Here is a 27925-nt window from a genome sequence, read left to right on the forward strand (position 1 = left end):
CTCTACTAAATGTGCAAAACGTAGGTATATCGCCAGGATAATAATACGCATCGTTCAGAAAAGGAGGTAGAATATTTATTACTATGAAAATCGATAAGATTTTCTGCACCTCCGAGTGGTATACTCGCTTATAAGCGCCGGACCGTGAACACGTCGTGCGCGAGATATTGAGTTTCGTATTTAAATAAACGCGTGTATTTATTAATTTTCTTTTTTTTTTCACGTGAATTTTCAAAGTCAGCTCCGACTGTTTCACACGCGCTATAATTTTTGTTATCCGTACGTTCGCCAGTTGCGAACAAAATGGAGTCACCGAGTTGTACGATGGACGACGAGAATTATACCACCCCTGTATATTGCCTCGTGGATTGTAAACCTAGTATCGCGGTTTTAATGTTACATCGCACTCGTCTAGATTGGATTTTACCGCGTAACAAATTAACCCTTGTCGTCGACCACGTACCGGTGCACTATCGTAGCAATCGTTAAAAGTACATGCTTTGCATTTCACCGATAAGCAATTCGTGTATCGTAATTATTGTAATATAACGTTTCTTTGCTTCTTCGTTCAACGGATTAAAAAAAATATATATATATATATATATATATATATACACACACAGGAGATAACTGTGATTAAACTCGTCACCGATACAGCGAGTCACTCTTCTAACGAGGAAATTTTGTCGGTCCCACGTTGCTCGTTATAACCGATTTCGAGCGTATTTATCAACGTTGTCCAATTTAAGCGGCGATCCAAATAAGGCAACCTTCCCCCGACAACGTAACGTTTTCCCCGAATTATTATCTCGCGCGAAACCAATCGAGGACTGTTTACGTTCGACACGCGCCGAATGTTCTCGCGCCATTGCGAAATAAACGCTAATGCAAATAACACCGAGCGGAGAGTACGCGCCGCGAAACGAAGCAAACGTAACAGTTTATGCGTGATATCCGTTATATTTTATTATATATCCGGTTATGTATAATATATAAATTATATATCCGTTATGTTTATTATATATCCGGTAAAGAGTACTTTACCAACGATCAAGGAACCAGGATACTGTACACCGAGCATACCTTCCGCGATAACGCAGGAAATGATAAGAAATTAGATTTCTTAGAAATTCAATAGAACGATGAAAAAAAGTGGTTCCACGTACCAACAAAAATACTTACTTACAAAAACCAACAAATACACTTCTTTTTTTTCCGTTCATCTTGAAAATTCGAACGAAAAATAATTTCTTTCAGCGTTCACTAAAAGTTACTTCGTTTATTATTCTCTGTATCGAAATTCATCGTTACGTGTGCTCGATTTGACGAAATATAATTTTCGTTTCGAGTTCGGTCGAATAACCGGTTAAGATACGAATAGATTTATCAAAATCTCGGCACAGTTAGTGTCAATGCCCCGTTGATATCACCGCGAACACCTTCGACGTCGCGAGAACCGCTATTATCGCTTGTTTATTTTAATAGCGCGGGCGACGCTACAGAAATACATCAATTTTTGTCCCGACGGTGACTTCCGATGGAATTATTACGTCGACGGATGGTCTCGGTGAAACGGTGAATTCCACGAGAAGCGAATTCCGCGAACAATGAATTCCAGGAACAACGCTTAAGACTTCCATTAAGGGGAACACGGATTTACACTATTCAACGCGGTGTACGAGCGTACGACTCGATGTTACCCTATAGTCGGTGAAAACTTTACGAAATTCATTAATAATTTCGATCGATGTTTTCCTAACGGAGAACTCGTCGAGTATATCCAAGGAATATTATTATCTGTGTCCCATATCTGCGGAAAAGTCGAAGAAAAAAAAGGAACGCAACGTTGTATATCGTGTCGCATCGAAAGAAAAACAAGATGTAAACTTCACGCGTAAACACGAAGGTATTACGCTCGTAGGAAGAACGTTCGTTCCTGTCGTTGGTTCGTAAACGCGATTGCGATAAATTATATCGGGCGCCGATGTTTTCGATCTTTCGATCGAGGTCATCTTCCGGATGAAATGCATTGCAACGATCTCTCCTAAGTATACGTGTACATACGTAGACATATGAAATACGAAAGAGCGAACGATCGAAACGAACGTGTGAATCGTACGGAAACCGAATTCGCGAATTGTTGTCTTCACTCGCGCGAAGAAAGTACTAAAAGTCGTGAAAGTAGTGGAATAACATCGTTTAACGTTATTACGATACAATGGTAAACTGAAACGTGTAAAGTTCTTTGAAAGTTTAACGAGAAGTTCAACACGAGAGACCGTACTCGTTATAAGTTACCCGCTGATTTCACTTCTCATCGATTGATCCAGTTGTTTTCCTTCCGTGTGTATTGCTTAAAAAATATTCGTATGGCGAAGTTACACGTTCGATGTACCTGCGATCGAATATTATTTCACAAGCTTCGAGTCACGCGATTTCTAAGACTTCCTTTACGTAAGTCACCGTAACATTTGCGCGCCGAATAATTTGTTCGTTCAGTTTCCGTAATTCGATCGTCGTTTCGTACTCGTTTCATCCCAGAAGTCGTTACGTTTTATTTCCACCGAAGTCGAGCGGTTCCGAAGATTTTACGGCATAATAAACCGCTTGTACGAACCAACAATGGATCGATTGTGTTTCTTTTTTTTTCTCCACTGTAAAGTTACCACAGTTCGGCACTCTGTAACGACAGTCTCGGCAATTAAACCCGTATTCGAACGCTCTATAAAATCCGTACGGGTCTCTCTCCGACTCGAGGCTTGCTCCCTAATTATCTTTGTTTCGGCACCACGTGATTAGCAACGCAAGCTTCCCTATCATTGATCCAACGTTCATGCACCGTGGAGTCATGGATTTTAGCCCGTAACATCCGGTAGCACGGCTACCTCGCCGTAAAGAGGTACCCGGCTGGAGGAGAAAAAACTGTTATTGGAGACTTAGCGTCCGCTGGTCGATATAAACGACTACGTTGGCGGGCAAGCGATAAAGATAATTCAGGATAAAATTGTGCTGAAACACCTGGCTCAGCGGGACGCAAATAACGCCAGAAAAAGAAAAAACATACGACTAATTATTACACCGGCCACCGGACCGTTCCCTTCGTTCAAAGACCTCTTTGCCAATGTTTACTCGAATCAAGTTTCTTTCATCGGTGGTGTGGCAATTTCGCGACATCGTCCGTAAATCTGAATACGGTGGTGCCCGACTGTACGAAAACATCGTCTCCTCACAGTTGTTTATATCTTTTCGGCTTCAACTCCAAAGAAGAACGATAAGATGTTGGAATCGAATTTCACTCGAAACTTTTCATTATTATCTTTGTAAAAATATTATCAACGGACTACTGAGATCTTTACGCGGAGAACGAGCCCAAACACGACCCCGTTCGGACTATTTTCAATAAAATGTTCAAAATAACACCTCGTCCAACGTGTAACAAACAATACTCCGAACATGGTCGTGTTTGGTCTCATTTTCATCGTGGGAATCTCGCCGATTCATTGACAATACTCTCGTGGAAGTATGACAAAGACTATAAATGTTTTTAGTTCACGTGAACGTCGCTTTGAAGCTCGCCGAACGAGTACCTGTAATAAGAGACTCGCGGTCACTCTTGACGTATCTGATTCGTTCTCCTCGTCGGAAGCTTCACCCTTGGCTGGGTCTTGGCTCGAGATAAAAAAAGGTCGATTCCTGGAACGCAATCGTGACTAACCCCCGACTATACGCAAACGTCGCGCTCCGATTTTTCGTATAAGATCGAACACTGTCGCAAGTACCTTATACGCGTTCTCGAAACATTCATCTCTGCTCCGGAACGAATACAATTGTATCCAACGTGATCAAATATTCCTTGGAAGTATTTATCTTCAAAGGACGAGCGTACAGTCGTTTAAGCGTATTTTCCCGAAGCGTCACCTTTCTCCAAGGTGGAACGGAATCTGGTTGTATCGAAGACCTTGGACGCAAAACCAGTTAACGAGCGTTTAGGATGCACGAACACGGATCAATGTCGCAGGAATGATTTATCTTCGACCGGTTGAAAAATCGCCCAGGTAAGGCATTTAGTCAAGCAGAGGAGAAACCAGCCTAACCGAGCTGGAAATCCGTGAAAATATTTAAACACAGAAATGCACGCGGGCACTCGTGATTTTCGAGCGAGGTAGAATCTCAGTTATCCAAACACTCGACCCAGTTCCCTTGAATATCAACAAAATTGATATCGGGGGAAATGTTAAGGACGTGGCCATTTTCTACGCACGCTCGTATCAGCCAAGGAAAAAGTTCAGGGAACGTTCATTTACATTTATTTAGAACCATTAAGGGATCTGGCCGGTTTCGAGGTAAAACAAAATGTCCTTTTTTTACATTTTCTTGGGGAGTCTCCAAAGCATTGTCCTGAAAAGATTCTGGTGAAATTGGAAAAACTGACAATATTACGGGACATTAAACCGAACTAGGTATATACAAGACTGGTATACTGCGCCGACAAATATGCATACCGTGTCGAAAAATGTTGTTTCGAGGAAGACATTCGTACAGCGTTGGAGCGTATACGGAGCCCTGTAATGTCGTCATTCTTTTGAATCGCGGTGCATTATCTTTTCGGGATAATGCTTCTAAGATTTGAACATTTGAGAGAAGAGGTTCCCTTAACGACGTTACTTCGTATTTTGAGTAAATTTATATCCCTTTTTGCTTTTTCTTCAACTGTAAACTTACAAGAGTGTATCTTGCAATGAGTAAACGTTCGAAGAATTTACGAATACATAAATGACTACGATATCTCAGAATGAATCTATGAACTTAAAATTTTTCATATTTAAAGTACGCGTTCAGTTTTTGTCTGAATCATAATTAATTCAATGTAGAAAAAACAATTATTTCCAAGGCAAAAATGAACTTGAAATATTTCACATTTAAAGTGCGCGTTCAGTTTTTGTACCATAATTAATTAAATGTAGAAAAAACTATTATTTCCAAGGCAAAAACAAGATGCAAAAATTGTAATAGAAATCGCTGTTTCTTCCAAGTACCACTATTTTCTCGATTCGTTTTATTTCGATTAAAAGTTCCAGTAGTATAGAATAATAATCTGTTTGTATTTTCCAGTTTCCAATTACCGAACGATACGTAATCGTTGTCGTCGATTACGATGACCCTTTCGATACAGTCCCGGGTTCATTACAACTAACTCGCGTATTATTAGAGGAGTCGTATCAAAAGTTCATGCACGACTGTATTAATAACTACAAAAAGTTTCGTTTGAAAAGACCCTAAAGATTGCCTATTTTTTGTCCCGAGATGTGTAGCCTTTAAAATATTTTTTTGCGTAAACGTCCATGTAAATTTTATTAAACGTCTATATTCTACTAAACGTGCGTTCATCGAACTACAAGCCTATAAAGTCTCGTCGAAAAATTCAGATTCGCTTAAAAATCCAAAATAATCGCACGGCGGGAAAAAATGATCGAAAATCAAAAACCAAGAAAATTATACGATCCACTTTCGTAAAGCTATCGTCGAATGCACGAATCTCTTTATTTTTATTTCTCGATTATCGATACATCGGTTGAAATTCGAACGTTGAGAATTTTTTACTGGGTATTTACACTCTTGAGACCATAACGCGAAAAAGATTTTCCATTTCAAACGATTCGATCGTTGGATACCCTTTCCCGAACGTAGTGGTACCGAGACGATTGACCGTAACGCGAATAAAACTATTTCCATAAACTTTAACGAATCTCTGGTCCGAAGTGTGTACTCTCGGATGGTACGTAAACGTTCGATAAAATTGCATACCGTGTACGAAAAGAATTCCCGTGCGACCACCTTATTTTTCAAGCCGTGTAGACCGACCGTCGTGTAAACCCTTGAGCAGAGCGATACAAGCGGCGAAGATTACAGAAATTTATTAATACACCGTGCACAGGTATTCGTGAAAGGTGAAACTGTATTTCCAGCTACCGCGGCTCGATTGGCGGATTTATCGATTTAACCAGGTCTAATCCCGACGATGATTGAAGCGAGCCTGAGCATGAAACTTTGCGTCTTTAATACACCACACAACAGGTATCCCCCGTGTGTGAATGCACCGACAGTTCTATTATTATCGTTGCACGTGCCGCTCTATCGGCGGATAACCGCCGTGCACGTTCGATAGTCGGCGCATACATAATGGACTGGAACATATTTATTTGCTTTTTAACGGTGCACGTACGCGGCCAGCCGGCGTAATTTATACGCCGAAGGTGGTTAGGTACGCGCGCGGATGTTACGGATACGACGTATAATCCATGTATTGTGCGCGATTTCTAAGCGTACCGGGCGACCGTGGGTACCAGATATGACACCGTGTTAAACGCGGGGCTCAACAAGTCCAAAGATGTCCGTGCCTACTTTTACTTGGGTCGCCGGTGCCAAGAAATCTTCCCCATGCGTCCTGCGATTGTTACGTATAAGCAACAGCAACAACAACGACGACGAGAACAAAAGAAAGGTACACGCGCCACGGATAGAAACTGAGGTAAGATTCTCGAGGATTCCGACCGCTAGAACGTTATGAGAAAATTTGTTTACGACCGAGGCGCCCGAACGGCTTCACATTGCGCGAAATATACGAACAAAGGCATTCCGGCGCGCTCCCTTTTAGCGAATATATCGAACGACGAATCGTGTTCGTTCGAATGTCATCGAGACTCGGGACGACTTAAAATAAGATTACAATCGCGGGCAACGGGAACGGCATGGGGGCTCCCCCACCACCAGCAACCCCCCCCCCCCCCCCCCTGTCGTATGGAATGCAGCCAAACGGAGAAATTTGATCGAAAAAGAACACAACAGTGCTCGTACCGAACCCCCGTACCGATACGAAACTCGTAACAACGGAAAAGTCCCGATGCGTGTGGACACGGTGGTATACCGTGTACGCGAGACACTTTCGCTTTTCCATTCGGCATGCCCAACGTACTGTTGATCCCACGATGGGACGCGTTAAACGCGGGGTTTCCTTAAACAGAAGATTACGACTTGGCTTCTAAGTTCTGCTACGGATCGACCAGCTATACCGCCCCCTCCCCCGCTCCTCCCCCGCCCCTAAGAAAAGCAACCGTGTCCGTTTCGTCTTTTAATAGCCTCCCGGGCTGAAACTTCAAATTTCAGTCGCGACACCGTCGAATATCGATCATCGTTTACACGAAATAAGAGCAATGAAATTAATGATAAAACAACCATCGGGGCGACAGGGTGGCAAAGTGTAGAAGGAGAAAGAAAAAAAATAGAAACGAAAAGGGAAGAATAAACAGCATCGACGCAACGACGGTTGAACGGTGACAATTCCGATACACGAACGAAGCCGTAAATGTGGCACGGATCGGTTACGACCGCGGCCGCGGAACCACAAGTGGCAGGAAACGCGTATAGAAACGTTCTTGATAACAGCTGATTACGATGAGCTCGCCCAGACGCGACGTTCGTCGCTCGAACGAATCACACTGCACGCTGACATTTCGGTACGCGCCCGTGTATTATTATTATCGCCGCTTCCCGCCAAAAACGACAATTCAATCTCGCGAGCTGTTTCGCTTTTTATCCCGTCGGACCGCTCGTCGCGATGCGAAACCACGGTCCAGTACGAATACTTAATTCGGTTCTTAACGATACCGTTTACCCACGGAATGCCCAATATGGATACGCGAATGCATTCCGCGAGCACACGATCGGGGAGCGAAAACGTTTTTGCGACGACGCGTCTAGGGGCTGCACGTGTCGGGTAAATAACGAAATCAGCGAAACTCCCGTTACATTCCCCGCAACACGACAGAGCCGCGGGTTTACGGTACGCACTAAAAATAGCGGTACCCATAAAACTGCTCGGTGAGAATCGCCACGAGACCTCGAGGACGTAGCGTATACGAATCCGTGACCACCGTGGATAACCTAAACACTGTAAACTACGCGAAAAATCCCAGAATTTCGAATTCGAGGCGGTGATAGTCGCCGAGACGAGAAGCGATCGGGCTAAAAAAGCGTGTCGTTTCGATGGTAACAGTTTCCTTTTCCGAAACCGACAGTTTATCGCGAGGACAGTATAAAAAGCGTATGTAAATCGTATCACGAGACGTGCGTTATCTCGTACGTAGCGTATAAACGTTGATCTAGTCGAGAGAAACGGTACGTCGCATGCGAATACTCACGATATCCGTGGTCCGAGTGACAGAAGGCTCGTCGTAACCCGTGTCGAGATGGTTCATCTTGGAACGGTTGTTTACGCGTCGGCAACACTCGGATATACGTGAAATCACCACTTTACCACCGGCTCATAATCGTGCATTACCCTCGTACACGGATCTCTCGGTGTACCCGTTGATTTTCACGCATAAAATCGTGCGATCACGCGTGCCTGCGCTCGCGTTCGATCCTTGGAATCCATGACAGGTACGAGCACGGGTATGGCCGTGGGCCGCATGCGCCAAAGCAGAAGTTATCACGCTCTGCCACCGAGGAGACAGGCGGCTAATACGTATAGATGAGAAACTCCGTTTCGAATTTAAATTTCTGCTCTCGAGCTCGTGCAAACCGGTTAACTCGTATACTCGCGAAAGCTTAATTAATTCGACGGATCAGAACTATTTAGAGGCGGGCATCCCTTTCTCGTTAATCGTTTGCGACAGTGTTCGATTTGCTTCGTACTCTATCGGTTAAACAGCAAATTAGAAAACTCCGAAACTTTCGTTCAAACAATAGCTCGCGAAAATTATTTTGTCATCGATTCGCGCCTATTCTTTGCCAAGAAACGAATCAAAAATGTTTAAGATGATTTGCGATTTAATGTTACGAATCGTAACTTCCAACGTGTTAGTTTTATTTCAATTAACAATTTTTTACTCCAAACGACAATTATATCGAATATTCTTGTTCGTTTCAAGTACGTGTTTAAAGTCGCGTCAACCACTTGCGATTATTAGCGACTTATTGTATTTATTAGAGCTTATATAATAGATTCGTGTTTTTCTTTTCTTTTTACTTGTTTTTCAGTGTGCTCGACGGCTAAATTTGATCGAAAAATTGTTCTCTAATTTTCATATTTCTGACATTCGAATAAATTATGTACGATTATTAAAAACGAGTTTATTTAAATCCAACGTAGAAAGTTGAACATAGATAAATTGCAAATTTAATCGGTCTTTAACCCAAACCATCGTTATGCATAGACATTGAAGAAATGATAAACTATTTAAATCACATATATACTTTATTATGCATACGAATTTTAACATAGAGAGACAATTCTTTCCTTACATTGAATCAAGACATTCTCTATTCCTTTTTATAGTTGACAACAAATATTTTCAATAACCTAAAGTTCATTGAGCGCATATTACATCTATTCTCGATCTTTGACAATACTTCTAATTTTCTCATCATATTGATACCAAAGAGGTCGCAGTATATTTTTTGTTCATCTCGTGAAAAAAATGAACAATGTTATCAACATAATGTACAATGATTAAATACAATGCTGCACATTCGAAATTAAAATCTAAATCGTGGTATTAAATTACGGATATCAACCTTTACAGAAATAGGATAATAACTAAAAATTCGAGATAGAATACAAAGAAGTTCTTAAATACAACGCCCACAATACAGGGAAATATAACGCATGAAAAATCAGACGACAGAAAACATTGGCACAAAAAGATCTTTTCCTCTTGGTATCTCCATTATTTCGTTTCTTAGTCGCTCGCCAGTTGGTCCGAGTATTTCAGATAATTACTCGGTATATGCGCCGCAAAAGAAACAATTTTAAAAAAGTCGTAATTATGCATTGAGATAACGAATTATGCATACTCATTTACAATTTGTGTTAGGAGACGTTATTAACATCGTGTCTCGTACAGTCCACTTCGACCTATGTATCTCACCCATTTTATAACATCGTGATCGGAATAATTTAATTTGGATTCAAATACTTTCAAATAACGTACTTTAAATCCAGATGGCGCGAACGGTACTTCGAAAGTCATCGATATCGGCGGACGCGTCCACTTTTTCTTCGTATCAGTTTCAAGTAAATCGATCTCCGCGGATAATTGAGTTTCCTTTATACCAGGCAAGCGTTTGATTTTCCATACAATCGCGTTTTCGGATGCTTTGTACTTCGCCTTTCCTTTCAAACAAATCAATTGTACTCCTGCGGTATTCAAAGGCGTTGGTACCCGTACTTCGATCTTTTGTCCCAGTAGCGATGATTTGAAGTTTGACTTTAGAACTGCTTTTACTTCCATTTTTGTACGGCCCACCTCACGCACCAATGGAATGACACGGAATGGCAATGATATATCCTTAGTTGTGCGATATCTGTAAGAAAAATTGATAAACGATATACAACGATCTAATAATTTAAAGATGATTTTGTTCGTAATGTCTTCTTTCTTAACATTTGTACCTCATCAACTCGAATTCGCCATCAGGTGGTATAAAACTAATAGCATGTTCTGTCTCAAATTTACTGAGTTTAACGCATTGATGAAATTGGCAGTCATCGATAACAACAACAGGTTTCCCAGATCTAGCACCGGTAGGATCATCACCCCCACCTCCCAAACCACTTCCACCTTTCATACCCTTAGACTCCATAACAATTTTATCGTTAATTCCAAACTTGCATTCTGGCATTCCGGATAAATAAGATTTCATCACAACCTATTGTAGTAACAATGCAAATTATAATTAGGTCTCTGCATACTTTAGCGTTTTAAATAATTGTTTTTTCGAGTAACAACCTTTCCAGCGACGTGTGCACTAAGCACTTGACCTTGAGGACTCATTAAGAGATTTACAGATTCAAGAACATCCAAAAATAATTCGTTGCGTCTATACTTAATACCCTCGCGTCTCCATCCAATCTGACCTGTTACTTGAGATGTTATTTGAGCCTGTTCTTCTTTGGTCGCTGATTTCACTCCTTGTTGAGTAATGAATGTCTTTAGTACTCCAGTGTCGCAATTCTGTGGATACCCAAAGTCCAAGATTTCTGTACAAAAAAATTTCAGTTATTTTTCATAATTGCATTTTAAATATCGTATTCTATGGCTTGCCACAGAGTATTGTGAAACTGACCATCTAATAGTTCGTAAATTAATACAAAATTGTTCTTAATGTTCTCCTCGGAAATTTTGCCAAAATATGACTGCATAACATCAATGATTTTTAACAAGAACTCAAATACCATTGCTGCGTTAACATTTTGTTTAGTAACAGCAGCCAACCAGATGTTAGCTCGTTTTATATGGAAGAAGGATGTTCTTGCAATGTTGGTAACAGGCGAGCGAACTTGCTGCCTGGCATGAATAACATTAACACGAAACGCATCGACTGCATTCCGTCCAATGTCATCTCTATATACTCTGGAGATGAGTACTTCTCCTTTGTGATTATATACAAATAAACCCCCTATCATCTTGACAGAGGGCACTGTTTATTGTTTCGACTACAACCAACCTATAAACAAATATTTATTAGTTATATACTTGGTAGTTATCAAACAAATATAAGATTTTGAAAATAAGGAAAGGTAAGCAAAACCTGTGTATATACACGTTTTCAAAGTAAAAAATATTACATATATGCTGCATTAAAATACTTGAAAATTTTTTTGAAGTAATCAATTCTGGAACAAACTTTAAACACGACTATCAAATTCTATAATCAAATTTATTTTAAAGATAAATGAAACTTTTATGAAAATGAACACCAAGCCTTACACATTAGAAAAAATATAAAAATCAATGAATGCAAAAGATGATTAGATATTGAAATTGTCTTGGATCGAAACTGTATTAAATCCACTTCAATAATACAAAAATTAACATTGGAGAGATTAAAGTAAGCAATTTATCTAAACATTAATATGAAATTTTCTCATCACGCACTCATTCATTATATGTGTATAAGATAACGCCCCTTTTCTTAAATGACATTTGAGGTTCTCTAATATGTCTTGTAAACGGTTAGTATTATTGATCGACAATGGAACTGCTTATTCTGTAGATACTGACGTTATCAAGAATTCTTAAAAAATTCTACAAAGCAAACACTCTTAAATATGAATTTCGATATCATAAAAGATCACTTACGCATGACTCTTATTGCGGATAATAAAAATAAGCGATACTAATTTGTATCGACCTCCGAAATGTACGGTAACAGTACCAACCTACTGGTACAAGAGCAAACTATCAAATGACGATAGCAACACCCACTTTTCTGTACTACGTGTCTCAGAGACATACCGTTGCAATAAATTATCTGTAAAAATATTATTGTCTTTCAAAATATATGGCAGTTTGTTATTTTTAAGTTTAGATTCCATCTTAAACTATTTTGTCTGCAAGTACAGCGGTTGTAAATTTATAGGGCAAATATGGTTATTGTGTTGATTTCAAACCGGTAGTTGCACATTTACCTATATAATCAATATTTAATAAAAATATATTGAAAAGAATATTTCGCATTTGCAAAATGATTTAACAATTACATTTTTTAATTATTTTCTCAAAATAAGGTTTTGTTTACAATAAAAACGGTTTTTCTTGATCTTATAATGCGAATGCTGAGTTAATAGTCCAATAACATGATAATGTACTTTTGGTGAGTTCAAAAATTGAAGATTTTCACCTTATTTCAATACAGCGTTGATTACACATTCCATTTGTATAAAATACAAAGTACAACAATTAACTACTTTCATGTTTAAAAGTCTTCCTGATTTAGCTTTGTATATGAAGTGTTCGTATTAACGCCTACGCATTATAATACCTTCGGATGCTTATGCATCTAATATTATAAAATGTGATTTATACATTAAAATATCGAATATTGCATAAATATGAGATTTTAATTAAAGTGGCAACATTTACAATCATGGCAATGACTGACCAGGATACGAATAATAATAACCTTCCTTTAAGGGAAAATTTAGTAAGTTTTTATCGTTTTTAGGTTATATTCATATTTAAATATCATTTAATTCATTTTCATACACTCAAAATTTAAGTATATTGATAGAAATAAAATTATATATTCAACAGTTATATAATCAATAAGAATTTCTATATGTATTAAAATGAATAAAAATTGTTTTCTTCAAGGTAAAAACTGCTGTGGAATTTTTACAAAACCCTAAAGTAGCAAGTAGTCCTATAGGACGTAAACAAGAATTTCTTAGGAAAAAGGGTTTGACAGAGGAAGAAATGCAAACTGCTTTTAAATTAGCTTCTGTTGATATAACAGTTGATCAAAATATTGTTCGTAAATCAAAAGATTATACTGTAATTCCTATTTCACCAGGTCAAGTTTATCCATACTTCCAAACGCATCCATTCCAGATATCTTATTTTCAAAAAATCAAAGAATTCTTTAATGCCACTGCTTTAATTGGAGCTACAATATATTGTGTTTATTGGTTTTATAAGGTATTATTAATAAATAAATGCTATGTGCCTTATGTTTTAAGTCTATAATATACGAACTAAATTGTCTTTAATTGCATTACAGAAATTTATTGAACCATTCTTATTTGGCCGGAAAAAAGAAGATAACATGGCAGATTCAGTTTCTGAATTAGATAAAACTATTCAAAATACTATGAAAGAAGTAAAACAGTCAATGTTAAAAGTAGAAGATAATGTACAAAAACTAGCAGAAAATCATTCCGTTAACCCAATGGTACCTCAGTTGGTACAAGAACTGAAACAAGATTTAGCTAGTCTTAAATCCTTACTTTTATCAAGGTATAATATATGTAACTGTGTCTTAATGTGATCATGAATTAAAATACTATTAGGATTGCACTACATCATCAATATTTTCATAATAACATTTATTGCTATACAATAATTAATTAAATTTGTTTACACACCATTTGTTACTTCATTTTTAAATTTATACATTTATAATAAGATATACTTTTTTTTACAAGAATTTATCACCATTCTTTGTACTGACACATACAAACACATACATAGTTAGGATTCAGTCATACGAATACACATTGGTCTAAAAGTATCAAAAGTAAATATCTTTTGAAAAAAAATAACCATAAAATACATCAGTTTAGTTTTCGTTGATTATAAAATCTGTGAAAAAAACAAAGATCCTACATTCAGTATTTTACATTATTTTATAATTAGGATATTATAAAATGAGATAGAGTCATAGTGTAAAATTTGTACATAAGACTCCGTATAATTTACAAATTTATTATCAGTTACCAAAATTTTACTTTCAAACAGAAAGCAATTTCCAAGTGCACCAGCATCTATACCGTCATGGCAGTTAGATGATACAGGTACAAATCAGGAAAAACCGAGTGAAGGAGAAGATGATGCTGGAAGTGGAACTAGCGCTAATAATTCAGATAGTTCTTTGGAAATGATCCGTGAAGATCCACCCAAGGAGTAAAATTAACATATTTCATAAACATTCACTTCCATCATTAACAGTCTTCGATATGATGGATATTCAGTGATGTATATCCAAATATAAACGAAAAAGATGATCCCGAATCACATATAATATATATTGAAAATCGAGTGTTACTGATGTTATGTTCAATTTTGTCCAATTAAATATTATTTTAATTCTGTATTCTAAAGTCAAATTGGGATCTTTATTATTTCTACAAAGGGTATTTAACACTGTGGAACAAAAGGATATATGCAATACATCGTTTTTTAAATAATAATAATTCTTGTAAATGTGATGGTTATTACTTAATCTTTTTAACAAATTCCTAGAAAAACTAGCAAATTTTCCTCTTCAGTTTCTAGCATCAATGTTCCATCCACCTCTGCTTTAAAAGCCTCTTATATTCTTCAATCATTATTTTTCATGAATAAAATAAAAAAATTAGGTAACAAATAAAAGCCTGTTTGCAATATTTGGCCACTTTTTAATGGGCGATAGAATCGTGTTACTAAATACTTAGTATTATCTGTTACCTAGTATAACACAAATGGTCCATTCAAAGTATTTACGAATTAGGGAAGGTATAAAAACCAAAAATAAGTACTATCTTTACAAACTAAATATGTACATTTTAATTCATACTTAAATTTAAAGAGACAGTCGCAATACAAAGAACCACATTAAGCCACTGACCATATTTATACAACAGATCGTACTTTGCACTGCATGTTTGAAATTAAAAAATTATTATTTCCTCGACATATACATATAACTACATGTATGTGATAACAAGACATACATACATGTACATACAGGCATATTATTATGTACAGAAAGGTTTTATTGAGTGTGGTGTAATCCTGCTCTATCCTATATCCATTACCCATGGCTAATCTTATTTTGGGATAAATTACAATTAGTAATATAAATCCACGTGAGCAACTCGTTCGATATACGTCAATAAATAAACAAATGTTCTCAATTACATATAATTTATTTGAGAACAAATTGTTACTTTAATTTTGTGCACATGGGTATGTTTTCCTATTTTCAGTTTTATGATTAAGTAGAACAAATATTTATATATATTTACATACATATATAAATGTATATATGCATATATAAATATTATGTATGATTTGCGTTTAATGGTTTAATTACACTGGTCATTCACATAAATCAATCATTCTTGCAACAAATACATCCCTCCATCATAATATGTACAAACCATATAATATTCAATTAAATGATTAAACAAGCGAACAAAGTATACAGTCATTCATGTGATTACATCCTTTCACTGTTACTTTATTCTTCTATTTTTTGACGTATTAACATCGTACATCGCATTTGAAATAATTCTAATTTTTTCAGAAATTTGATGAAATCAAATATCACCTCTTTATAGTCTTTAATACTTCTTTTTATTATTAGGTAATCAGGACAGCTGCCTCACTGATACAGTGAGTTACAGCAAAGTCCATTTGAAGTATGACTTAGTTTTTTTTTATATACTACATCCTAGATTTAATAATATTATACATAACAGAAATAATTCGTTTAAAAAATATAACACTTTTTTTTTAATCATGTGTGGCAAAAGTACTTAAAACGTTTAGTATATCTTTACTTAGAACAAAATTATTTAGAGTGAAATATACTACGTTACTTCAAAAACTCAATCTTTGGCAAATACATCTTTTTAAGAAAATATGTTTTATACACGTACACATACACACGCACACGCACACACGCGTATGTATGTTTATCTGCATGTGTATGTGTATATATTATTGCGCACACATGAACATAACGAAAATATACCAGGATGTTTTGTGCTGACATAAATAGTTTGGTTGAAGGTCCCACTCCCTTTTAAACTTACTCGCTATGGTTTCGTTTTTAACGAGCGTAAAAAATGAGGATAGGGTAAAGGGATCATCGTCTTATCATTCAGGCAGCATCCTAATGTCTATTATCCGTAACAATAATAATCCTAGATTAAACACGCTAAACTGTTTTGCAGCTCGGTCTCTAATAAATCTAATGTATTGATCAATCCAGACTGTGCTACCACGTCTGATGTAAATGTAAATTCCTTGAAAGAACTGACCGCACGTCTTGTGTGAAACGAAGTGCATCCAAAACTGGAAGTAAGCTCAACAGAGCAGTATCTCCTGCGTCGCTAAACCATGACTTGATTGGTATCGCGTTAACTGTGATAACAAAAAAAAAACAAACGAACGTGTAAAATAATTTTCTGAAAATATATAAACGATTAATATCTTTTTATTTAAAACTTTTCATTCAAAATAAATATAAGTTACACAAAATTAATTGTTCAATATAACATCCAAGAAATGCATCTTTTAAGAAATCTGTATAAGGATGCATACTTTCTTAAATTTAATGCAATTTAAAAAATACTACAGAATTTATTCCATTTAAATTTAATTTTGGTTCATAAACGGTTTACTTTTCGATTTCATTATCATATAACTTCAATTTTATTTAAAAAAAAACTCAATATACAGTAAATACTATGTATCTACAATTACCTTGGATGCTACAGATGAAAAGCTTTGAATATAAAAATAAAATCTAGTTTTTAAACTGGTACCTGATACCCAGGAATTACTAAAAAAAATGACTAAAACAGTAGAAATTATTTTACTGCCAATTCGGCGTAGTATCCATTGCTTATTCAAGTGGAGGAGCATTGGCAATTGATCGTATTTTACATTTATCCATAGGCCTGTATTCAGTGCTTGCTTACAGAACATCAACGCTGATAGCTGCAAATAGATACGGTTTTCCATCAGATATATCTGAACTTTGGATTTTAATGTTTGTTTAGCCAGCCAAACTATTGAAAAATTTAGTTCTAAGAGCTAAACAATTTGAAACAGAACTATAAGAATAAAATATGTTGATATTTTTTTATTGTTAATGCAGTGCCATTTATTTACAATAATAATAATAATAAATGCATTGATATCGCATGTATGGTAATCAGAAACAAATCTTGTAAATAAAGCTCAATATTTTAAGGAAAGTCCTACATTACAATTCCTACTTTTAAGAAATCGTAAAAAAAAAGAAGATTATATTTAACGAATAATTGAATAACAACGGCCGTATAGATAACATCAATGTAAACCATAAAACAAAATGTTACATATACATTAGTACGCTGAATAAATGAAGAACGCAGGATATCCGAATTCTCTAAGATCATGATCAGAATACAAAATGTTGTGTGGACATACGTTTATATAAAATATACATCACAGTGTAAATGATGCAGTACTTTTTAGGAGAAACGTAAACATCACAATACAAATGATGCAGTACTTTTTGGAAGAATGTTTTCATAAACTTGATTAAGAATTATCTAAACATGATTATAAAACATTTATCTGATGTTTTCAATTCAGATTGGACTTAGATTGTTCCACTACTTACAGTTGTGCATATGTAAGCAAGTTCTGACTACGGGTCATGATATGCAGTACATGATACAATAACATTAGAATTATACACATATATAACTTTATAAATATGTACATGTACTAAATTCATATATATGAATTTCCACTTCATTTTTTGCCAATGACCTGTACACGTACAAGAATTTATACACAATTATTATTGTATCATACGCATAATTAAAATTAAGCAAATTCTCAATAAATAATTCTTTTAGTAGATATTAAAAAGTTAAAAAATCATTATGTTAAATTAGACAACTACATCATAATGGCAATATAAAATTAATATTATTGCACATGAACACTTACGTGGATAAGTTCTATAGGCTCCAGGACTATTATCAAGTATAAAGACTGACGCTAGGTCTGGACAAATTGTAGATAGATCTTTAGTATAGGAACCCATTTCTGGGGTACAATGTTGTCTATAATATCTGCGCCTTAGAATACCCCTGTTGTTATCTAACCTATCTGCAACAGCTGCTCCATAGATTTCCATGGAAGCAGTGAAGACCACTAGCTCATACCTGGAAAAAAGTAACATTATTTTAACACTTACAACTTGAATGATTTATTATACTTAAGCTACTGATTATAAGTGATCGATCACTTATCCGAAAACATCATAGATAGAAAGATTATATTTTAGAATAAATGAACAAAGTACTTTTTGATAATTAGACTTACCATTGACTAACAATGTCTAAAAAGAAATCCACATGTGGTCTTTTGTGAACAAAAAATCTAACTGGATGTCTGTCTATTGTCACCTTAAGAACAAAATCTGGAGGTGTACCAGGCCTAACTGTTGGCCTTGCTACTCCATCATGGTGAGAGTGAATTAATGTTTCATCTAAATCCAATACTAATACTTTTCTCTTAACTATACCTGCAATGTAATGTACTTTGGTTATGTACAAACAATAATATATTTTATAATTATACAGTGCACGAATGATTAAAAACTAACAATACTTACTAAGCCTGTGCCTTGACAATGGAGATAATGGGAAGATCTCATATTTAACAGGTTGCATTTGTGATATCTAAAAAAAATTAATTAACTATGTAAGATTAATAATTTTTTATTGAATTCTTATAGACTTTTAGAAGTCAATAAACATTGCATTTACAATGAAGATAAATAAATAATGGAATTAATAATTGATTTAACTCTGGTTTAACTCTGTTATAACATATAACATATTTAATGATCAATTATATACTTAAAACTGAAGAGTGAAAACAAATAATTTAAAAATACTTTTGAATAAAATAAATGTTTTATTTGTTTACATGATAAGCAGATGTTATCATGTTGATCAATTTCTCAGACCATATGTGCTTCCAGTGTGTACATCATAAAAGTAAGTAATATTTTTATTTAACAATGATGGAATTGATCAACAAAAACACAGAGCATTTTTACATAAAAATTGTAAATAAACGGTTATAATTCGTGCATGACATCAAAGCTAAAAGAACTGAACCATAAATTTCGAGGAAAAGGATTTTCAATTATCAGGCTGAATTTCTTAATGTAGGCAGACGCACACTATATTTTCACAACACACTATGATAAATATTTGCCGCAAATAGCAAACATTTTCTGAATATGAGGAAGAATAAACCAATATATGTAACAAGTGAACTGACAACACTAGAATGCTGTTACATTACAAAAATCATAAACAAAAAAAATATAGCTAATAGAGGCGCGAAGCACCTACTTACGGCTCTAACCTGCTTCTTAAGGAGAAAGCAGACGCAGTTCCACACACGGGAGGCCATCAAGAGGAAAGCTCTCATCCCCATCTGCAATTGCTTCAGCATCTCTACTAATCTTCTCACCGGGCCGAAGTCCGGCAACACTTTATCTCCAGTCTCGTCTACGCTACAGAGTCCCTTTTTTCTCTTACGACACTCCACTTCACGTTGAAGTATATTATACAAACTTTTTGTGTAAACAAACGTTCTTCACGCGGACGGAGGGCATAGAATCTGAACAGTTAGAAGCATATTACGAACCTTCCGCGTACGATAGCGCTCTGCACGTGTAAACAGGCATTTCCATATCTTGTCATGTTGTTGGCAAAATCCACGGCACGAATCTTTTCTCACGCACACCACGCAGCAGCCGCCATCTTTCACACATCGACCCAATTTTTCCATGCGCTACGCTAGCGCGCATGATGTTCTGAAAATTCTATTTTATATACGTGTATAATCCACGCGGTTTAGATTTTCATTGAAAAGCTATTGAATGAGGAAATATTTAAGAGCATGGTATATCGATCAATCGCAAACATTGCATAATGATTCTGGATGAAACTGGTACTGAGAAGTTTATCTGAACATTATTCAAAGACTTTCAAACAAACTTAGAACTTAAGAAAACATTTGCTTGATCTTTTGAAAGCATAGAGAGTAAGTAAGTAAATTGTAACGTATACTACAAAATACACCGGTACATAATGTGCTATATATTGCAGGCATTAATGGATACACCACTCAATTCAATAGAGAAAGAACAGCCAATTATGAATTAAAACGCTGTTTCTTTTTTCTTTACAACGAAGATACGATTAACGGCTGTAGCAGATTAGTATTAAAGCATTACACTCATTGTCAGTTTTTATTTTAGGCCACGATTAAAAACCAAACCACGCGGTCAATTTTTTCCTATGAAGATGGCGTAATACCTCATCTGTTCGTTATAAGCGTCTCAGAATTAGTTACACGCACAATATTACTAAAATTCACCAGACTGTTAGCTAATCTAGTCTACTGTGTATAACAATATTAATTGAACATACAAAAATTTTTCAATAAATGTTTAAGAACAAAATGATACTGTGCGAAATGCCTTTACTGCGTTCTCTGTCTCGATTAACCAGTCTTACCCTAAAAGTGAAAATTTAAAAATAACTTTCTCTGGGCTCTGTCAACTACATTTATATACATTTAACGATATATGGTCAGCGTTGGAATTATATTGTTACCGTATTGTTGGCTTGCATTTTCAAAATTTCTATCGATTCGATTGGACGAATCGTTGGGCGACCTTCCTTTCTCAGCTTAGGGTCCATTTCAGTTCATCTGATTGCTTGTTCCCGCACCAATCGGGAGTGGACGTTGAAGCAAAAGGAAAGGAAGTGTCGGCATTCTGTGATGATGTTACTAACTCGCAGTTGTAACAAACGGTATCAACCTTAAAATCTAGTATGACGTTTATTATACAAGCAGCTGCTCGCGTTACATTAAAATACAGTACTCGCAGTGATCAGCTCGTACGACATAGCTAAATTTCAATCGACTCGTAAAAGGAACCCTCGTTATATTGTACTTTTTGTGCTCTACTACCAAGCTGTAAAGGAAAACGATGACGGATCTAACGGAGATACAATTGAACGTGGCCGCTTTGAAGCGCGTAGACCCTTACGTGAAGAATATCCTGGAAACTGCAACACACGTAGCGCTTTACACTTTTAATGGTGTTAACAACGAGTGGGAAAAAACCGACATCGAGGGTGCTTTATTCGTGTACTCGCGAAATGGCGAGCCTTACAACAGTGTTCTTATCATGAATAGGTAAGATATAATTATTGTATGTATTGTATCCATACATTTTCATATAAAATACTTGCATGTATTGTTTAGTATTTTTAAAGTACTAAGTAAACTAAATCAAATGTACATATTATGTTCATTGGCCATTGCATTTGTAAAGGTAGTTGTATTCTTAGAAGCATGGTTTGGTTAAATGATTAAATACATTGATACTTGCTTTTATCTTGTTGTAAGAAAAACTGTGTCTCCAATTCTTTGATTTGTAAAGCATATTAATATTCAACTTTAAGCTACAATAAGATGATTAATAGTTTTATAATACTTAATGAATTGCAATATTATATACCATGTGCTATTTAATGATTTTCATGGAGGTCAAAATTTATGAACATACAAAATACGAATACATATTGGAGAATTCTTTAAACTTTATAATTAACAAAGTTGATTTCACTTGGTCATATAGAATTCCATAACAACCTATAAATACATTTTTTATTTTCCTATTTCAATAATATTTTACAGATTAAATACAAATAACCTAGTGGAACCAGTTACGCAAGGTTTAGACTTACAACTTCAAGAACCCTTTTTACTCTATAGAAACTCCAGATGCAATATCTATGGCATTTGGTTTTACGATAAAGAAGAGTGTGTACGCATTGGTACAATGTTGAACAAGCTTGTTAAAGACTCGGAAGAAAATCACAAGGCGCGTAACAAAACTGCAGTCAGTGTTAAGAAAGATTGTGGATCTAACGTAAACAACGTCGATATATTCAGTATGCTCAGTAAAGCCCAAGAAGATTTTAATACCAATAGAAATAACAGTGGCAGCAGAGGAGGTACTAAAGAAGAGCTTAGTTCCAAGATCCCTTTGATTACTCCTGCGACAGAAAATCTATCCGGAGCTTTAACTGCTCCATTAGGTCCAGATGTTACTTCACAGAGTGTAATGGACTTTTTTGCAAAGGCCAAAGTACTTACATACTTTTCCTTATATGTTGAATTTATTGTATTTCATATTTAGGGCAACGAAAAAGTGTGTACGTTATCGCAATAATTTTCAGGTTAATACTGGACATTTTAAGGCTGGAGATCAGCCCACTCCAGGGGGTACTGTCGCAAGCGAAAGTAAACCTTTACTCGCACGTTTAATGTCGCATCCAGCTGCGCATACAGTGGAACATATTGAAAAGCAACATAGATCCGTAACCCCTCAACCGACTACTCAACAGCAGAATCAGGCAACTCCGATCACTATGATGACAGCAAATAATGCAGGTAGCGTTACAGCTTCAAACAGACCTAAACGACGGAGCAAGATAGTTACTCAACAAGATTCAATGATATCGTCAACACCGGGATCTATGAACCAGGAAGTTTCACCATCGGTAAATCAAAATACTACCGATACAAATGATACAACAGAATTTCTTAGGATACAGTCTCCGACAAATACACCGTCTTCTAATTCAATGAATCATCAGGCCTCAAATATTATCGATTCTAGTAGTTCAAATCCACTTGCATCTTTGTTTGCTCATGCATCTGTGACAACAGTGAGTAAAGGTGTTCACGTCTATTAGATTATACAATTTTATAAATTGTAGAAATGCGGTTTCTAAGAACATTTTTTAATTTAATTAGGCATCGGAAGATATCATTGCAGCACCTACTTTATCAGGAAGAGGATCGGCACCAGCGTTAATACCTCCTGTCATGTTCGCCGCACCTAGTCCACCGGAACCCCTAGCGAGACTATTAGAACCATTGACGAGGAATCAACTTCTTCAAGCTTTTAACTATCTATTGAGAAGCGACCCAGATTTTATCAACAAACTTCACGAAGCTTATGTCAAATCTTTTGGTGAAATTCTCTCCTAAAAGTACGAATTATTAATCGATATAACTGAAACTCGTCATGCGGGTTATGACGGTCGACTGATTAAACGATCGAGCAAAACCTAGTATCCCTATGTTACACGTACATAGACGGTATATAATGTCATGCTCGACTTTCAATTAAACTTGACTGGTAGCCCAAATTTGGGGAAGACAAAACATAGATATAAATGGAGATACATACCTTAAACAGTATTTTTATAAATTAATACATTTTCTCCCGAGAAAAGAAACGAGATAGGCCGTGAATGCGTAACGAGGTCTGAGCCGAGCGATCGTTGTAAAAGAAACGGGACAAGGAACGTGAAAATTGTACGATTTGAAACTGTGATGCCAAAACATTTATATTATACTAGTGTTTTATGGTTACTATTCTAAAACAGTGCGAGACAAATTTTCTGAGCTGATCAAATGGAATGCCTATTTTACAGAGTAATGACATACCCCTCCTATATATCGGGTATCGATATGGTATGTATATGTAATTGATAAAAGGAGCAAATAAATAGAGACCGATTACTGAAAAATCGTTTCAATGTATTTTAAGGCGATTTTCGCATCAATTTATCCCTCATGAGTAACACGTGTTGTAAAACAAAATCGCGGTACATATTTAATAATATAACTATCGCACGGTTATGCCATACTATCACAATATAATAATATTTATATGGAATACAATTACTGTGTGAGGAGTACACAATGTACCAGGGTAATTACTTTTCGGAAGAAGATACCTACATGATTAGAAAAAATAAACAAAACAGTATCAGACTTTTAATGTTATTCATTCGTTTTCATCCGCAATTTTTTCTCAATGGGAAAACATTCGTTCTTATTGCTGGATTATAGGTGTATCCTTCGGAGATTGTACCGCAACGTCAACTACGATCTCGACTCTGGATTCTTGTCATCGAACATCGAGGGTCGACAAGATCGTGAAACGCGATTACATTGCAATTTATGCGTCACCTAATTAAACGGTATCATCTAACACGATAGAAAATACATAATCTATTTACAATGCTACAATAAAGGCGGTATCATGCGTTTCATTATTTTCGTTAACAAGTCATGTACAAAGGTCCTCGTTCATCTTTTTTCCTTATATCTTTTTTTTGGCTTTTTTGTTTTTTTTTTGTTTTTCATTTTAATTTATTGGCCCATTCTCTCACTCTTCGAACTCACGAATACGACGATCATTCGGGGTTGGGTGTCGTCGTTCGGCGAGAGGAATCGCAGCAATCGATGCACAACGCGCAGTGTTATAATTTACAGCAGTCGCTTTTTCACAAAATTCACAGCCAAGTGGAGCCATCGTAAGCCCGCTAGCTTTCTACAGATAGTCTTACTAAATGTCTATCCGCTAGAACACTTTAATCGAACGTCTTTGGATCGCAGTAGGTGTCTTTTAAACGAGAGGCACTTTCGGTGGTCCCAATAACGGTGGCCCGTTATCGGGCATCCGATGGGGCCCGAGTTTATCGTTCTGCGTCGGCACGGGCTGTAGTAATCTAATGGCGAGGCTGGCCAGTATCAATAGAACGATTAGACCGCAAATCGGCACAGCAATCGTGGCAGTCCTGAACCAGCCGTCCGTCGATTGGCCTCCATGATTGATCGGTTGCACCGGGCCGAGAAAAGGTCGCTGGTCACCCGCCAACACTGCAACAATAAGGAGTCCTTCGTTACGCCGCGGATTGCTTGGCATAAATTATGCAAAAGAGTTTATTATTCAAAAATTCGCACAACCTTCGACTTTCACTATTGTTTTAAATCAACGGTTCGAGACTTCGCAGAAGCCTGTACACATCGAATAAGTAGACAAACGGGGCTCGTGCTTCCCCGTGTTGCGTATAGGGAATAAATTTGAATAATCGAGAAGTGGTAGCGTACGTAACACCGGCGTCGATCAATTTTGATAAGGGGCCATTTAGAAAGGTGGAGAATTCCCGTTCGCGTCCCGAAACCCATCGGTGCGATGAAACGAACGAGGGGAGTGGTTACGAAAATGCCATTCCCGACGTTGCATCCAGTTAAGCCTGTACAGTTTTAACGATCTCGCAACGAGAACGATCACTTAACCTTGAAGAGTCTTGTTGAGCCTGTTTCTCATGGCTGGACTATCTACGTGGTTGCAGAGATCCTGCTCGCAACAGAGGTATCCCGTGGGACATTGACGCTCTTTGAAGCTTTCGTCGAGGCAACCGCTGTAAGCGTTGTGCTCAGCTCTCAATAACGACGGATTCGTGTTCGATGGTAGCTCGGTGAAGCAGCCTCGACCGCGACACATGTATCCTTGTGGTACGCATTCCGGTTGATTGCAGAAACACCTCACCTCTTGAACGTTTCGCGAATCTGCGAACAGAAGGAAAAAAAGGAAATAAAAAATCGAGCTAGCAGGTTGATCGATTCCCATAACGCTTTATTGAAAGTAATCGTTTACACGTTCCGCGATAAGCAGCAATATCGTTCGATACGATAATCAGCGAGGCACGTAAAATGCGAATGGTACGGTAAAATCCTAACAAGGTTGAAGTTTCACGTGCTTGGCTTATCGACGAAAGTCCGACAAGGGCATCGTGTTTATAACGCGGAATGCCTGACGCCAGTGGAAATAAAAGATTGCAGCATTAAGTGTCTTATCTGGTTCTTTGCATATGCAAGAAGATCAACGCTACATATTTGCCGAAGAGGCTATCTTCGATGCTGAGTTCGAAGTCCTCGAAATGTAGGGGGAAGTGGAGGAGGGGGGGGGGGGGAGGGGAGACTACGTGGCCGAGGTCGAAGAACTCCTTTTCCAAACTGGAATAATACCGAAACCGTGTTAAAGCGAATAGAAGACGGTCGCTCCGCAGAAGGAAGTCTCGGTCTTTCCCGATAGCAACAGTCGTCATTGATGATAAACGACTCGTGCTGATTAATGATGCAATATCATGGGTGGTCCGTATATACGTGGGCAAGTTTCGTTGTACTCGTCCCCGTTGTACCATCACGAATATAACAAGACTCGATCATCGAAATTATACGGAGTCGGGCAACATGCCGCGCGCCCCGCTAATTGATTACAACTCATCTTTATTTATAAGTCCCCTCGCTCGATAAGACCGTTTCGAGGATGTGCAATATAATTCCGTGAATGCTGACCGTTTTCGCGTTCCAGGGTCCTAAACGTAACAGCGTCGATAGTTGGCGGTCTCCTCTAATGAGTAGCCGACAGAAAGTCATAAAAGATTATACCCTTCTCGTCGCAACAGGTATACAGACCTCGCTTTCATTTACCCGCCGGTGTACCAAGCCTATACTTTGTTTCCCAAACCGACTTCTTTCCTCGTGGAGTGGCTCGCGTTCAAAATCATCCGCTGTCTTTGTTTCCCCGTTATTGTTTGCAAACCGCGATACATCACTCGTCCCAACGATCGTCCATTTGCAAAATTTCAGAACTCTCGAAAACCATGGGCAAATCGTTCGTTCGATCGACGTCCTCTTAACTCGTGTTCGTCGTGACACACTCGATCGCGTATTTTACTTCTCGAACGACGAAAGAAGAAGACCACAGAAAGGGAATTCTGTAGCGTATTAAGCTACGTACTTAATTGCGACGATACAGACGATAATGTTTCCATATCGGTCGCGAACTGGTTTTCGTAATATACGTAGTGTATTCCAATGGAAGACCGATACGTAAAAGCGGGAGGACGATCCGCTGTACGAGCAACCGTACACCCAAGACAGATACTTGGGCGTCCTACCGTGGGCCAGCGTTCGCGATGCTGGAATAAACGCCATTGTCCGTACAAACGGGGAAAAGAGGACACGGTGATCTCGAGCGGCGTAGTATTTAGTAAACAAATTTCTGAAAATAAAGGGCAAACGGGAGGATGGAAGAATTTGTGTAAAAAGAACCGTTCGTGATATCCGTTGCTTGGAGAGATTTCAACTGGAGGGTCTGGAAGGAATCCGTCGCGAGAATACACGCCCGATACACTGGGACCGTGCTTGACGTAGCGTAAATATACATTGCACGAAGAGAGTAGAGTTCTCTCTCCGCAGTGTGTTAATGAGGGCCGCACGAAATAAACAAAGAGACATGGAACAGTTCGCGGTGACTAACCATCGTGCCGCTTGTTTATTATGATAATGCGAAGCCATCTTTATCCGTGACTTTACTCTTTCCCCTTGGTCGTCTTTCGACCTCCTCTCCCTTCGTGCTGCGCTCCGCTCCCTCCCCTTTCTTCTTTTTCTTCTTCCTCCTCCTCTGCCTCCTCCTCCTCCTCCACCTCCACCTTTCCTCGCCCCCTGCCCCTCTCGGTCGACGGAATAATTTATTTCGCTGCACAGGCTACCGCAGATTCGACTGCCAAGTAACTTCGTAACGAAATAATTCCCTTCCACGTTCGGACGTCGCTTCGACGCCGTTTTCACGGACCTCGAATCGCATCCGTGTTTAAATCGTGGAAGAAAGCGAAGGAGAAGGAGGAGGT

General features: G+C 37.4%; 6 protein-coding genes across 19 annotated transcripts in view; 2 read left to right on the plus strand and 4 right to left on the minus strand.

Annotated features, from left to right (window-relative positions):
- The window catches only part of Camta (Calmodulin-binding transcription activator), a 73082-nt gene extending 64611 nt beyond the window's left edge, over positions 1–8471 (minus strand). For 3 of the 4 annotated variants that reach the window (XM_076323743.1, XM_076323742.1, XM_076323744.1), the window contains exon 1: positions 8199–8470. The gene's annotated coding sequence lies outside the window, so the exon portion shown is untranslated. Of the gene's footprint in view, positions 1–8198 lie in introns of all 4 variants that reach the window. The other variant, XM_076323745.1, reaches the window with a different exon arrangement.
- Positions 8472–9237: 766 nt separating this feature from the next.
- Ap-2mu (adaptor protein complex 2, mu subunit) lies at positions 9238–12282 on the minus strand. Its single transcript, XM_076324335.1, has 5 exons — positions 12144–12282; positions 11128–11508; positions 10791–11041; positions 10454–10710; positions 9238–10365 (listed from the first exon to the last, which is right to left on the minus strand). Exons 2-5 carry the CDS (start codon positions 11465–11467, stop codon positions 9885–9887), a joined length of 1329 nt encoding a protein of 442 aa, XP_076180450.1. The 5' UTR covers positions 11468–11508; positions 12144–12282; the 3' UTR covers positions 9238–9884.
- Positions 12283–12471: 189 nt separating this feature from the next.
- On the plus strand, positions 12472–14770 carry Pex14 (peroxisomal biogenesis factor 14). Of its 3 annotated transcripts, none has more exons than XM_076324190.1 (5): positions 12472–12657; positions 12914–12987; positions 13158–13481; positions 13564–13799; positions 14301–14770. In XM_076324190.1, exons 2-5 carry the CDS (start codon positions 12931–12933, stop codon positions 14467–14469), a joined length of 786 nt encoding a protein of 261 aa, XP_076180305.1. In that variant the 5' UTR covers positions 12472–12657; positions 12914–12930; the 3' UTR covers positions 14470–14770. The 3 variants fall into 3 exon arrangements, with proteins under 3 accessions (XP_076180305.1, XP_076180304.1, XP_076180303.1); XM_076324189.1 differs by having other exon boundaries at positions 12474–12657; positions 12767–12987; XM_076324188.1 differs by lacking the exon at positions 12472–12657 and having other exon boundaries at positions 12664–12987.
- Positions 14771–15172: 402 nt separating this feature from the next.
- Positions 15173–20860, minus strand: Dd (CTD nuclear envelope phosphatase 1-like protein dullard). 9 transcript variants are annotated; one of them, XM_076324197.1, is made up of 6 exons: positions 20783–20860; positions 19701–19967; positions 18946–19012; positions 18654–18855; positions 18276–18493; positions 15173–16691 (listed from the first exon to the last, which is right to left on the minus strand). In XM_076324197.1, exons 2-6 carry the CDS (start codon positions 19797–19799, stop codon positions 16546–16548), a joined length of 732 nt encoding a protein of 243 aa, XP_076180312.1. In that variant the 5' UTR covers positions 19800–19967; positions 20783–20860; the 3' UTR covers positions 15173–16545. The 9 variants fall into 9 exon arrangements, with proteins under 9 accessions (XP_076180312.1, XP_076180313.1, XP_076180311.1 ...); XM_076324198.1 differs by having other exon boundaries at positions 20821–20839; XM_076324196.1 differs by having other exon boundaries at positions 19701–20163; positions 20783–20803.
- A 240-nt stretch (positions 20861–21100) lies between these two features.
- On the plus strand, positions 21101–24176 carry Dcp1 (decapping mRNA 1). Its single transcript, XM_076324257.1, has 4 exons — positions 21101–21557; positions 22062–22515; positions 22607–23098; positions 23187–24176. The coding sequence occupies exons 1-4, from the start codon at positions 21349–21351 to the stop codon at positions 23421–23423; spliced, it is 1392 nt and encodes a 463-aa protein (XP_076180372.1). The 5' UTR covers positions 21101–21348; the 3' UTR covers positions 23424–24176.
- A 37-nt stretch (positions 24177–24213) lies between these two features.
- LOC143153261 (BMP and activin membrane-bound inhibitor homolog) overlaps positions 24214–27925 on the minus strand; it is a 40034-nt gene continuing 36322 nt past the window's right edge. Inside the window, exons 2-3 of the mRNA XM_076324258.1 lie at positions 25527–25799; positions 24214–25106 (exon numbers count right to left, since the gene is read on the minus strand). Of these exons, the coding sequence (XP_076180373.1) occupies positions 24853–25106; positions 25527–25799 (527 nt within the window). The 3' untranslated portion in view covers positions 24214–24852. The remainder of the gene's footprint in view (positions 25107–25526; positions 25800–27925) is intronic.

Source organism: Ptiloglossa arizonensis, chromosome 12, assembly GCF_051014685.1.
Source record: "Ptiloglossa arizonensis isolate GNS036 chromosome 12, iyPtiAriz1_principal, whole genome shotgun sequence".
NCBI lineage: Eukaryota > Metazoa > Arthropoda > Insecta > Hymenoptera > Colletidae > Ptiloglossa > Ptiloglossa arizonensis.

Excerpts from the sequence above, each read along its gene's own strand:
- Ap-2mu (XM_076324335.1), bottom strand. The coding sequence starts at position 11,467 with ATGATAGGGGGTTTATTTGTATATAATCACAAAGGAGAAGTACTCATC. Across the intron at positions 10,711-10,790 it reads GTGCACACGTCGCTGGAAAG|GTTGTGATGAAATCTTATTT; the intron begins GTTGTTACTCGA and ends TTACTACAATAG. Across the intron at positions 10,366-10,453 it reads GGCGAATTCGAGTTGATGAG|ATATCGCACAACTAAGGATA; the intron begins GTACAAATGTTA and ends TTTTTCTTACAG.
- Pex14 (XM_076324190.1), top strand. The coding sequence starts at position 12,931 with ATGGCAATGACTGACCAGGATACGAATAATAATAACCTTCCTTTAAGG. Across the intron at positions 13,482-13,563 it reads GTGTTTATTGGTTTTATAAG|AAATTTATTGAACCATTCTT; the intron begins GTATTATTAATA and ends ATTGCATTACAG. Across the intron at positions 13,800-14,300 it reads AAATCCTTACTTTTATCAAG|AAAGCAATTTCCAAGTGCAC; the intron begins GTATAATATATG and ends ACTTTCAAACAG.
- Dd (XM_076324197.1), bottom strand. The coding sequence starts at position 19,799 with ATGCTGAAGCAATTGCAGATGGGGATGAGAGCTTTCCTCTTGATGGCC. Across the intron at positions 18,494-18,653 it reads TTAGACATTGTTAGTCAATG|GTATGAGCTAGTGGTCTTCA; the intron begins GTAAGTCTAATT and ends ACTTTTTTCCAG. Across the intron at positions 16,692-18,275 it reads AGCCTATAGAACTTATCCAC|TTAACGCGATACCAATCAAG; the intron begins GTAAGTGTTCAT and ends TTGTTATCACAG.
- Dcp1 (XM_076324257.1), top strand. The coding sequence starts at position 21,349 with ATGACGGATCTAACGGAGATACAATTGAACGTGGCCGCTTTGAAGCGC. Across the intron at positions 21,558-22,061 it reads AGTGTTCTTATCATGAATAG|ATTAAATACAAATAACCTAG; the intron begins GTAAGATATAAT and ends AATATTTTACAG. Across the intron at positions 22,516-22,606 it reads ACTTTTTTGCAAAGGCCAAA|GTTAATACTGGACATTTTAA; the intron begins GTACTTACATAC and ends AATAATTTTCAG.